This window comes from Calidris pugnax, unplaced genomic scaffold, assembly GCF_001431845.1.
Source record: "Calidris pugnax isolate Ruff unplaced genomic scaffold, ASM143184v1 scaffold4, whole genome shotgun sequence".
NCBI lineage: Eukaryota > Metazoa > Chordata > Aves > Charadriiformes > Scolopacidae > Calidris > Calidris pugnax.
Window position 1 is genome coordinate 8,802,316 of NW_015090781.1, and position 12,456 is coordinate 8,814,771.

A 12,456-nucleotide genomic window follows, 5' to 3' on the forward strand; every position below is an offset into this window, starting at 1 on the left:
CCATCCAGCTCAGCAATGGACAAAATGGACCCATTGCACATCAAAACAGAATCAGAGGAGCACCCAGCACCTCTGCAAAAGCATATACACAGAAAAGGACAGGAAACATTGAAAGAACACTCGGTAGGAGACGCAGGAGAGATGCCAGTGCCAGGGATGCTGAAAAACAGAGACACAGTAAACAACGCCAGTGCAGGAGAGACACCAAAGCAGGAGTAAGAGAGAAACAAAAATGATGCCAGGCCAGCAGGGCAGGAGAAATGCTGGGGCAGACCAGCTGCCCCAAGCAGGGACAGAGAGGAGACTCAGGAGGAGGTACGACTCTAAAAGGACTGTGGCCAGTAGAGGAACCCATGGTGAAATAACTGAGTAGGAAAAAAGCAGCAATAAAATGGAAGGCACAACAGCACACTGACCCCGGTCTCCTGCACCAGTCTCGTCTCACCAAAGGTACTGAGTATAATGGGGACTGGAGACCAGAAAGGGGAAGGAGAAGTGTCCACGAAGTAGCTGAGGTGTTTCTCCAAGCACATTCCCCTGCTTTTATTTTCAACACCAGAATCAGTAATTAGATTTTTTTTAATTGCCAATAAATTAAATTGACTGAAGCTCCCCTACTCAAAACTGGGGTTTTTGGCCCACAACACCGACCGCTTCAGATGGAGGAACAGCTTAACTACCTCTACCGCTGTCTGAACCCATGAACTCTGTGGTCTCTAATTTAATGACTAAAAACCACTAAGCCCTCCCTTCCAGGGAGATCAACAGCACAAGTTCTCTCGTTTCTCAACATAAAATAGCTGCCATTGTATCTTCAGAGAGCTGGCTCCTACATGCAACTGGGATGCAAGGAATGTATGGAATTTCACTACTGGGAAACAGGGGAAGCCATCAGGCATGGCAAGACTGCACACTGCGCCTGCCTGACTCTTTGGATTTGAATATTCATACCCTCGTGTGAACTAAGTGCTATTTAAAAAAAAAAAAAAATCTCCAGCAAACATGCAGTGCCTGAACTGGCATCTCCTTGGTTATTTTTGTTTCCCTCAGTATCAACGCTGCACACCAGAACTGCAATTTGAAACCTAATATTAAAAATAAATTTAGAAAGAGAAAGTACAGAAAAAGCATCACCATAAATCTGCCAATAAAAACATAATTCCTTATTACTTTTTAAAGACAAAGTTGTAAAGATATTTATAAGATATTCACGTACCACTGGATTCTTTTTTTGTACAAGTGGAAGTAGATAAATCCCAAGACTAAAATTTCCTTGTCATAGCTGTGAAACAAAGTTAAAGAAACTCTCTGCTCCAAAGACCTCCAATTCAAATAGTCAAGGCAGACAAGAGGAATGTTCTTATCCTCATTTTACAGATTAACACAAAGAGAGATCAAATTACTTCCCCAAGGTCACCTTAAGAGTATCTAACACAGAACTGTTCCATAGTTTAGTACTTTAACTACAAGAGTATTTTTTTAACATCAACTACTACGCGCATTTATGAAATGCCTTTTCAATGGCTTGTACAAGGTAGCACATTGAGTTAATCAAAACAACACCCCAAATGCCCAGCTCCAAAAGCAAACTGTCAAGCAGAACTAAATTTAAAACGAAGTAAACTGAAGTGAAAAAGAAAGAAAAGACGTCCCCAGCCCTCCCCCTGCCCAAGTGCCATTGCATAATCTCCTGTGTGCTCCAAAAGCTACAAACTTGGAGACTTTCCCAGGTCACCTGGGGTTAAAAGTTCCAAAGTCATGAGTTCACATCAAGACTATGTTTCATTAACAACCATGATATTGAGACAATGTCATGACACAAAACTCATTATTCAACATTTTCTTGATTCCTACTGGGAGTAAATGTCAAGGCTGCAAATACACAGAGCTCTGGAGAGACAGTCTCCCAGCCAGAGAACACCTTTAAATTAACACACAGGTAGCATTTTGCATGCTCTTCAAGCATCATCCCATCTAAAGCAGTTCTATTTACAGCACATGAAGAAGTTAGACTAAAAGCTGCTGAGGAGACTCCTTGCTCATGAAATATGCAAATGGAAGAGAAGACAAGACTGGAGCTACTGCAAGTGTTACAGTCCTCTTGGTCATAACCTTGATGGCTATCAGTATTATGCTTTATCAAAAGCATGATGGAAAAGCAACCGAGAACTAAATCTGCAAGACTTGAGCTTGACCATAGCCCAAATTATGCAGGAAATGTTAACATTTTGGTGAACTACACTTTCTGTGTTGCTCACATGGAAAGCTAACACCAACTGAACACCCGCAGAGAGAGTTGTGAGAACATGGAAGCAGGATCTGGGCTTTACTGCAACGTGGTACCCAATAGGTGCCAGCACCCGCCCTTCAACAGAACCAGTATGTGAAGAACAGAAATCATAAAGCCTTAGGACCCACTTCCTTAATCAAAAAGATCTTCAGCCCCTCCGCTCTTCTCCTCTTATCCTCCCAAGCACAGAGAAGTTTGTCATGACTAGTAACTAATCCACTTTCAGCTGTTTGCCCATGAATGATCTACCCTAGTATCTCATCAGGTGCAAAAACTGATTCCCAATAGGCTTTCCCAGCCTAGGACGGTCTTATCAACTGGACAAGAAATCAAGAAAAAGGGCTAAATCCTCAGCTTATGTGAATTACTGGAGGTAAAAATGAAGCTACAACATTTGTATCATCCATGTGGCTAGCAGGCTCACACATCCACCTCAACACTGCACTAAGAATGCAGGTTATTCAATACAGGCCTTAAATTGTGGAAGAGAATTCATAAGAAGACATTTATATGCATAGGTAAACTTTATTCTGTTGCAGGATATAAAGAAAGTTGCCTTTGGATGCAACACAGCAACATAATTTAGGTGAGTAACTAGATAATAAGGGCTCATAATTGGAAATAGATAAGTACACAGTCAGAGACGTGAAAATGTGGTATCAGTCAGACGTAATTTAGGAAGTGCCATTTGGTGTCAGCAGAAAACACCCTGGCCTCAGGATTTTTTTTGTGTATGAACTGACCAGGCAGACACTGAAATCATCCTGCAGTACGAGCATAATGAAGCATGCTAATTTGCTACAAACTGTTACTTACCATTTTGCACTTCAGTGAATAGGAATTGCATTTTTCTGGTGGAAACCAGCCCCTCCAGTGCCTAGTTAACATGTTTATGAACTGACACTGGACTGAACGCATTTTCAGCTTGTTCAAACAGCAACCCGGGCAGTGGCTGGAAGGGAAGGTACCAGCTGTACTCTACTGCCTGCCTTTTGCAAGTTTATCACTCCAGCGAGTGATATTTGTAGCAGCTTCAAACTGGCAATAACTCTTGACCTTCTGACTAAAGCAGGGGAGAAAAAAAAAAGCCTAAAGAAAAAAAAAAGCAAGGTACAAACAAAAGACATAAGAAAAAAACCAACACCTTTGCTGGAGAAATTATTTGAAAGTAATAAGGTAGAAAAGCAAAACACTAAACAGGTACTATCCTTTCTCAATCTGCAGCCATGAGATATGGAATACCAGTAATTGTGGAGCAAAATTAAAGACAGCATTTAGTTACTTTAGTCCATTATCTGTGTGAACAGAAAAAAAAAATTGATATCCAACATCTATATTATTAGCCATTGTAAATAATGGATTAAACTTGGTGGGGAGCGGAAAAGGAAGCAATTTAAACACAAGCCTTCTGCACATTTTCAAGCATTTATTGTCAACCTTTCCCATAATTCTAGGAGGTTTTCTCCCTTGCATTTTTTATAAAAATGATGGGCTTGTTTAAATTTTCTTAGGGGTATATGTCACCTTTCATGGTGTAGGATGCTAAATTGCATTTAGAGTACTCCTAAGGAACAGCCCCACGGAACATGGGGGAGCCCAGCCAACTCAGCATCAGCTGGGTGGGGAGCAGAAAGGTATCAAAGGATCAAAACTGATACACAGCTAAAAAAGATATATATATATTATGTATGCTTGAAGAAAATCAGCAGCCTAATTTCAAAATGCATCTTAGAAAACAAGCAACAATTATGATAAGCTGAATGACAATACACTTACCCTTCTGAAAAGGTAAGTGGCATAGTTGATTCAAATGATTCAGAAACTTCCAGTTTCAATGATTTGGGGTGAAATTGCTACTTAAATGCCCCCTGATGTGGCTTATTGATACTGGCAGCAGGTCAAAAGTTTGCCACTGACATTATAAAAATGATCCCATAAATCTGAAGTAATGAATCTCAAATCTGCTAAGTAGCCAATACTATTGATGCTGGGCCAGCGCTTTTCATGAACAAAAATTATCAGCAGACTGTATGATGGTTATGACTGTAACTCTCCATACATCTGACACACAACACCAGGCTGTCGAGGCATGTGTCCTGCTCTCTTCAATCTAAATTAGCTATGAAGCTAAATTCACTCAATTTATTTCATTTACAGCATTTAGAAAAAAAAAAAGCAGGTGCTCAGTTTTGAAAAACTGCTCACTCTTGTTCAACATTACTACTTAGTCCATTTATTCCCTTGTTTGAATTTATCCCACATTATCTTTTACATACTCCTCAGAAAAGTAAACAAAGATCCTCCTCCTGACAAACCAGAGACTAAGTCTGAATCTATCTGTGATAACACGATGGTCCAAAACCACAGGCAGCCCACTACTCAAATACAATTCAGAATGTTATTTCATATCTTCATAACACAATAAATGACCACTATTACCACAACCATTTCTAAATCCTTTGACCAGTAAATGCTTCGGTAGCAGGCTTAAAATGTTATTTATAGGTAATTGAAATGGATACCTAATTTACTACTGCAAAACTCAAACAGTATGCAAAACCCCATATAATCCATTTTTTCATTAGAAGGTAAAATATGACCCTCTCAAGTCCAGATTTGCTGAATATATCAATGTTTAGCTTTACAATTTTCAGGTAACTGCTTTGGTGGTCAATGCTCTTTGAAGTGCAGGAAATACAGGTAAAAAACAGTCAACAGCAAACTTGGGTTAAATCACATGAAAACCCCCACATGTATACACAGAAGGCGCCCAGCTGTGCAAACACTCTAAATTAGGTGTGTTCCAGATTCTACCCTCATTAAAACAGGTACAAAGATAATCAATGCAATCCACCGCAGGTTTGGGCACATCACTTCTATAGAAAGGAAAACAACAACTGTCAATCAAAGCATGCTTCATTTTAAATTCGAAGGTTTAAACCTGAGGTGATTATGGCTGGCACATTAGGTAGTTTCAGCTCCAGTCAATCAATAAATATAATTACCTTTTTCTTTCACCATGGCAAACAGATTTTCTTCTTAGTGGAAGCAGCAAGAATTAGCTGAAGTAATTTAAACACAACCTTTTTTCCAGCAGTGTTTGGCTGAGATGGATTAAAACAAACAACAACAACAACAAAAAAGGAGCTGCGGTTTATTCCAGATAATTTTCTTCCACAGATTCCCCACAAGATGTGATGAGGTCCGATTGTTCCTCACTGTCTCTCGTCTTCTCCTGCCTCTTCTCTTCTCCCACCGTGGTCTTTCCCTCCGGCTGATGGCAGCTCATGCCCTGCTGGCAGACTCTGCCCCTTGTGCTGAAGCTCCAGCTGCTGCTGCGGAACAAATGCCGAATTCCATCGTCCCTCCTTCCCAGCCCCTGACACCACCTTGCATTCCTCTGCCCTCGCACAACCCGGCTGGCAGCACAATTAGCTCCCGAGTGACCGGCGAAAGACCGCAACCAGGACCATCTGAGAGAGACCAGGAGAGCTGCTCACACACACACACACAGAAAGCTAAAGCCGCCTTTAGGAGTTTCCTAATATTTTATTTACTCCAACTGAGCCAGGGTGAAGAGGGGAAATACAAGCTGCAGAAGGGCTGAGGCAGGCTGCAGCACAGTTCTGTTCTATGGACAGCACTGTTTATCCACTCCTGGTTTTACTTTAAACCTGTTACCAACTGCCAATTACTAGCCCACAAAACGTGCTAATAAACAGTCTCTCTATGCCTTCTGACCACAGCGCAGAAGAGAGTAACATATAATCTGTGCAAGCTGGGAATACCAACTCTATTCACTACCTTGAAATAACAAGAAAAATGAGAAAAATGAGAGCTGTCTCCGCTCAGTGAGCACCTAGGGTGAGAAGCACAGCCAGGGAGTACCACGGACTAGATTTTTGCTGTGAGTCAAGGTCACTGCTTTATTCTGAAATACCAAATAATTGCAAACTACAGCTTCTCTTACATTATTCCTTTTGAGATGACAGCCACAAGTACTCACAGAGCTGAGAAGAGAGAGCGACTGGAACAGCAGCACTGACACATGAATTTCACCCCCCCAGCACCTCCCCAAAAAGACAAAGATCAGTGTTAAATCTGGGTGTCAAACTGACCTTCCAATTTATGGCTTTCTAGGCACAAAACTCTACCTGAGAAAGGACTGGTCAGTAAGCTGGTCTTAAAACCCAAACAAATCAACCCTTTACAATATTACCATGTCTCATCATCTTACGGCAGGATTCAGAATATTTCTGTTTTCTATGAAAAGATACAGGTCAGAGTCAGGTGAGAAACAAAGCTTTTCTTTTATAAGCATACTTGTATTCACAGTTATGAAGAAAAGCTTGGAAATGTGATTAATCAAATCCCTGAATGGCCATTAAAACCCACTTGACGTATTAATTTTATTACATACATACTGCCAGTATGAGAATTTTGGGAAATCTCTATCACTACTACTATAAGCCATTTTTTCCTTATTTATAAATGATTTAATTCCTCATTTTAGCTGGCTACCAGTGACTTCACCGATGCAAACCTGCACCATCATGCCTTTGCTTGGACAGCAAATTTTCATATTTGTGGTTTAGAGGTGGAGAAAATGACAAAGGGAACTTAACTGACTTGCCAAAGGCAGAGATGACCTCAGTAGTAGAGAACTGGGTCAAATACAAAGATATTCTGGGCTAGATTATGGGCAGATTCATCGGGTTACAGCTTCAACTTGATCACAACTCAGTGCAAGATGTGCTTTAGGTTAGATGATGGAGGTGCAATTCCATTTATACTGCACCCTAAAGCACAAGCCACGTTCAGCCCTGAGTCGGAGGAACCCCAATTTTTTGAGAGCTGGACTTGAACTGGAGCTCACACCTCCACAAGGGAATTCCTTCTCAATGCTACTGTATGTGGGGAGAGAGAAATTAATGTAAAGAAACAAGCTGTAGGCATCAGCCAGACAGAGCAGCAGATGGCTGATACCTGCTGGAAAAAAATCAGAGCATCATGCAGTGTTAAAAATATTTGCAGTAAATAAATTCAAAATGTTTTGTATAAATGCCACCCAGAACAACAGAAAAAATGAAACAAGCCAGTCTGCCTCGCCTGAAAGATCTCTCTTACTCAGTGACATTCTTTAATAAATAACTAACTAAGAGAGAGAGAGAGAAAGAGAGACAGAGATTCAGGCAGACGCATGGGAAAAAAATAGTTATTCTATTCTAACAAATCTCAGCTGGCTTTCTATTGTTAGCAGCCTAACGTGTAAGAGCAGCACAGCTCAGGCAGTCTGACATTCCTGCTTCTATGACTCAGTGTGTTACTATTAATAGCCCTGGAGGCTCAGTTGGGGAGTCGGGCTGAACCCCACCACCGCCGGGCCATAACCCGTGATGTCACATTTCTGACACAGGCGAGATGTCGGGCTGTAACTCAGCCGGGCTGTGTTCTTCTTCAAACAGTATTTTGTAAACAGTTAGGGGACAGCCTCCTGAAAGGGGCATGTCTGACCTTCATTCATAAATATTTGATCTGATGTGCAGAGTCTCTGGATACACAGGCATGGATCCTGTTAACCCCTTCCTGCCATCCTCAGGCACCCTCGCGAGGATTACCATTCATTTTTTGTTCCAGCAGCTGCTGACACAGAAGCTGCCTGCTGGTATCTGGACTTTCTGTTCTCTGAGTTCATTACCTCCATTTTTCACATGTGCTAGAGATTAGCACTGCTCTGTCTCACCTCACCCGTAGCGCAACAGAAGCCTTTCCTCACATCGCTCAGCCATGGAAAGCCACAAGGGCAGACTACAGCATGTGCATAAAAATAAATTTAAAAATACAGGCTGCAATAAATCGTACTGGAGATTTAGGAGTCAAACGTAATTTACTCCTGAGTTAAGAGATATAAAGAGCAGAAGTTGGTATTGTAAATAAAATCTTCTTACACCAGGATGGCTTTTGGTTTTAATCTCATTGTTTTAAGCCTGAAGACTAAAATCTACCCTGCTACCCTGTACAATTCAGAATCTACTCAGATATCCTAAACTGGAGATGAAAGAGGAACAGATAGCAATTCTAGAAACAAATCACTGGTGCTTACTGTTATTTAGAGGTGCATATTTTAAAGGAAAGAAAAATAACCTTTTTTCTTTAAATAACCTCTTGCAGTGTACAATAAATTAAATAGAGAGTCTCCCCTGACCACAGCTGAGTGGAAGAATCACAGTGTGTACACTACAGCTAAACAACATGCTTATGTTACTGTTATTTTCTGGTGAAAAATACCCTGGGCATTCAGCAAGAGGCATGAGCCCCACACGGAGATCACGACACAAAGGGAAAGAGTTAAACCAGTCTGTTTTGCTTTTTCTTGTACCTTGATACTATTGAAAAAGTATGTGTAAGATACTAAGCAGTTTAGCCGTGATTTAAGATTTGTTATTCTCATTTTAAAAGCTGGCTTTCATATTTTTATCTTGCTCTCATTCTTCACAGATGAGATCATGGCTTAGAAGTATCAGTGCACAGTTTTTATACAATTTCTTCAAAACTGACCAATATCTCTTGTTCATCAACCAACGAAGGAAACAGTCTGCTAGAAAACAGAAAGGGAAAGGGAAGAAGTTGTTCTGTATAATAACATCCAGGAAAATGCCCTCTGTTTAATGTCCTTCCTTCCGGCAAAAAGCCTGGCACAAACAGTTTTGAGAAGAAAGTTTGCCACAGGACTTCCACAGCTCAACCACTGCACAGCCTGGGTCAACTGAGAGCCATCGCTTCCATAAAGTCTTCGTCATGATCCCTTCTCCAGGAAGGAAACCCCACTCCCTAATGCTCTTAAATAAGGTGACCTGCTCTAATTGTTATCCTGACTTCACTGTGCCTGCTCAGAGGAAAACCAATAATGTCAACATGGGATTTTGTGCAAAAGACCTGTGCCCCAGTAGTGGTCCCAGGGCCCTGACGGGGAAGCACAGAGTTTCCAGTTTCAGCATTCTCAGCAGCTATACGATGAAGTATTTCCTGGCTTCTGTTCCTCTTGAACATACCCTCCCCCAGCAATCTATTCCTCCGATGCCTCTCCCTCAGCCACTTGGACAACAGACACATTTTCCATCACTTGAAAGCAGCTCCAGCAGCGGTGCTTCTTAAGGACCGTGGGACAAAAGGCGGCAGGCAACAGACTCAGCAAAGCTGATGACTTTGGTGGAGTTTTTCAGATTCACCCAGGCACGCTGCTGAGCGGAATTCAGCCTGTACCTGACAAAACTGTGCCCTGTACCTAGGTGTGAACAGCTGGGTGTCTGCTCCTGAACAAAGACAGAAGGTGTTTGGTGAGGTTGTTCTTGCACATGTTGTTCTTTTGCCTCTCCAGGTACTTACAGCACCCCTCCATAAATCTACTAGTCCTCCCAGGCCTGCAGAGGAAGTCCCTTTATGGCAGTTACGTCATCTTATAGCCTTTCCATGCCCTCAACTCAGTTTTTGCTATATAATGACTTCGTACCGCAACCAACCTCTCCTTAACCCTGTCTCCTCACCACACTGCCCTGTGTGGAACCACCAGAACGTTAAGGAGCTGGGATGGCCCCACAGACTGACCTCACCACCTCAGACCCTCTGTCACAAGCTTTAAACAGTCAGAGGAGCATACACAGACCCATCAGAGGGGAACAGGGTTCTGTCTTAGGACATGCTACATTCCTGGAACCCTACATCTTAGGAAAATCACAATATCCTTACTCATAAGCCCGATCCTCGAGCCAATATTGGCTGATTGGTCTGGGTCCTACCCACAACTTTTCCACTATGCTGGGCTTTTCTTTGTAGCCTTGCTATTTTGAATACAACCAGTCTGTAATATTGGTGTTTACAATCATTTGTCATCACTCTTTTAGAAGAAATTAAAATTTACCAAATAGATCCCCTGATTCAGCAAAACACATAGTATATTCATTCTAATCTGCCAAGATTTGATGGTTCAGTGCTTTTTTAATAGAACCATTTAATATTCTTCAAATTAGACTCCTCAGGAATAAAACATTTCTGAGGTTTTGATCTTTTAAGAGTTCTGCATTTCTAAAACAAAATTTGATTTTCTGAGGTTCTTGCAAGCAAGATTGCTTGTAAATACAGGTAAAACAGTAAGAGTAATGTCTAATTTATTGCAAAACAAAATAAGGAAACAAGGATACTTGGCTTTGCTTCAAATGTTAAAAAGCCTACAGCACACACACCCTTATGTAAAAAGCACCTGAAACCTCCAGATCATCTTTAGAAACAAATGAGAAAAGATGGTTCCATTATACTTCTTTGCAGTAGCCCCAGAAATACATAAAGCTCACTGAGGGGTCATCTGCTGCCTGCGGGTCTGTACAAACATTTACCTCTGCACACACACTTATATTATTGATATAATAAGGGGCTTCCAGACTGCTTACGTTACCGCTAATCCTCAGAAAGGAGATCATGGTTTCTCAACACCTGTGTGAACTTTAACACTCTGCACACATACTGGACACTGAACTGGGATACAGTACAGTGATACACTGTAGTCACGCCGGTTTAAAATCAGTATTTTTTTAAAACTACTATATAAAATCATCACTATTCACCTGCTATAAATTGAACCCATCTAACCAAATCACGATCACAACCTGAACTGTTGCTGATGAAACCATGAGTGTAGTCCCAGTAACCATTCCTGACAGGAACCACGATTACTGCTAAAAACTACAAATAACTTGCAGGAAGGCAGGAATCCCCAACAGGAAAGCATAGATGCAAGTGTCATGCTTTACTGTGAATGCCTAAGTTAAGGAGATTTGATATTGATAATCCACTTCAGAATTGGATTAACTCTGCAGAATAACCCCCACAGCCTGTCTCAGGCGGGTTTGGCTCAGTGGAATCAGCAGTAAAGCAGTGAAGACTCACTACTCTAAAGAGCTGCTCCATCAGAGGTCCATGGAACACCAGATTGAAGCCGCTTCCCACCAGTCAGTTAACTGGCAGAGCAAAGAAACAAGTTCTTTGTTTTGCAGTCTCAAGAGACATGACAGAGTCTCTCACTCAGCATTAACCTTTAGTGTTTGCCTCGGCAACACAACACACAGCAAAGCACACAACCATGCCAGTCCCTGGTCCCTGAAGATGAGGCAACCCACCACGTGGACACTGGATACACACCACCCTTTAAAACACTCTTTACCACCATTTAAACTGGACTAATCAATTCCCTCTCTTCCGATGGGGGTCTGAAAAAAAGGCACCTAAGTCTTTTCTGCAAATGTATCTCGCCCTCAATAGCTATTTCCCAATCCAGTGACCTTTAAATAACCACAGAGGACCTCAAACAAAAAACCAACCAAGCTTTCTAAGTAGATACACCTTGGCTACATAGTTTAATATTAATATACTCAAACAAGCTTCTACAACAAACAATTTTTTTTATCACTCCCTCCAGCTTCTGGAACTTTTCTATTAGTGGCTCTTCAATTTTATCTGCTTGCTAGGGAGGTCACTTGCTTCAGTATATAAAAACTTATATATTTGAAGCTTTCTTTTAAATTGTTTGTTGCCATTTCAATAGTAGGATCTTCATAAAAATATTAAGCAGACATAAACCAAATTGATATTCCAAACAGAGTAGGCATAACTGATTTCAACATCTGCACCGACTGGAATTTTTAGAAGAAAACCACAGAAGGTATTTTGCTGCTGCTGCTGTGTTAAGAAGGTTTGCTCACAGTCAGTTTACACCAAACCCCACGGCTTGGTGCTCTGCTCCAAAGGAGAGAGTCACATATTTTACAGGAGAGTTTGCCAACTTAACAAAATAAACAAACAATATCGAATCTTTCAAGTACTGATGTACGCTGATAATTGCGTTTATATTTTTGTATTTTACAGTTTAATGCTTCTATGTTTTACACTGACAACTGCACAGACAGCTCCACCATCTAATGCACGTGGTAACAAACCAGGGACAAACATTCCCTGGTGCCACAGTGTTTGTGCCTCCCACCACAGAGACCCGCTCTTTAACAGAAAATAACTGAAAAATCAGAAGCAGGACAATGCAAAAACTGTAATCACAATCTTCCATTCTAACATCATCACCTTTCCCTCTCAGCTTCACCTTGTCTGCATCACCTGGGTGA

At 41.3% G+C, this 12,456-nt stretch overlaps 1 protein-coding gene across 12 annotated transcripts in view; it reads right to left on the reverse strand.

Annotated features, from left to right (window-relative positions):
- Positions 1-12,456, reverse strand: part of ABLIM1 (actin binding LIM protein 1) — a 197,014-nt gene that overhangs the window by 115,180 nt on the left and 69,378 nt on the right. The window contains exon 1 of one of the 12 annotated variants that reach the window (XM_014958443.1): positions 5,296-5,637. The exons of the other annotated variants lie outside the window; for them this stretch is intronic. Within the exon in view, the coding sequence (XP_014813929.1) occupies positions 5,296-5,311 (16 nt within the window). The 5' untranslated portion in view covers positions 5,312-5,637. Of the gene's footprint in view, positions 1-5,295; positions 5,638-12,456 lie in introns of those variants that run through there. 12 annotated transcript variants of the gene reach the window in all.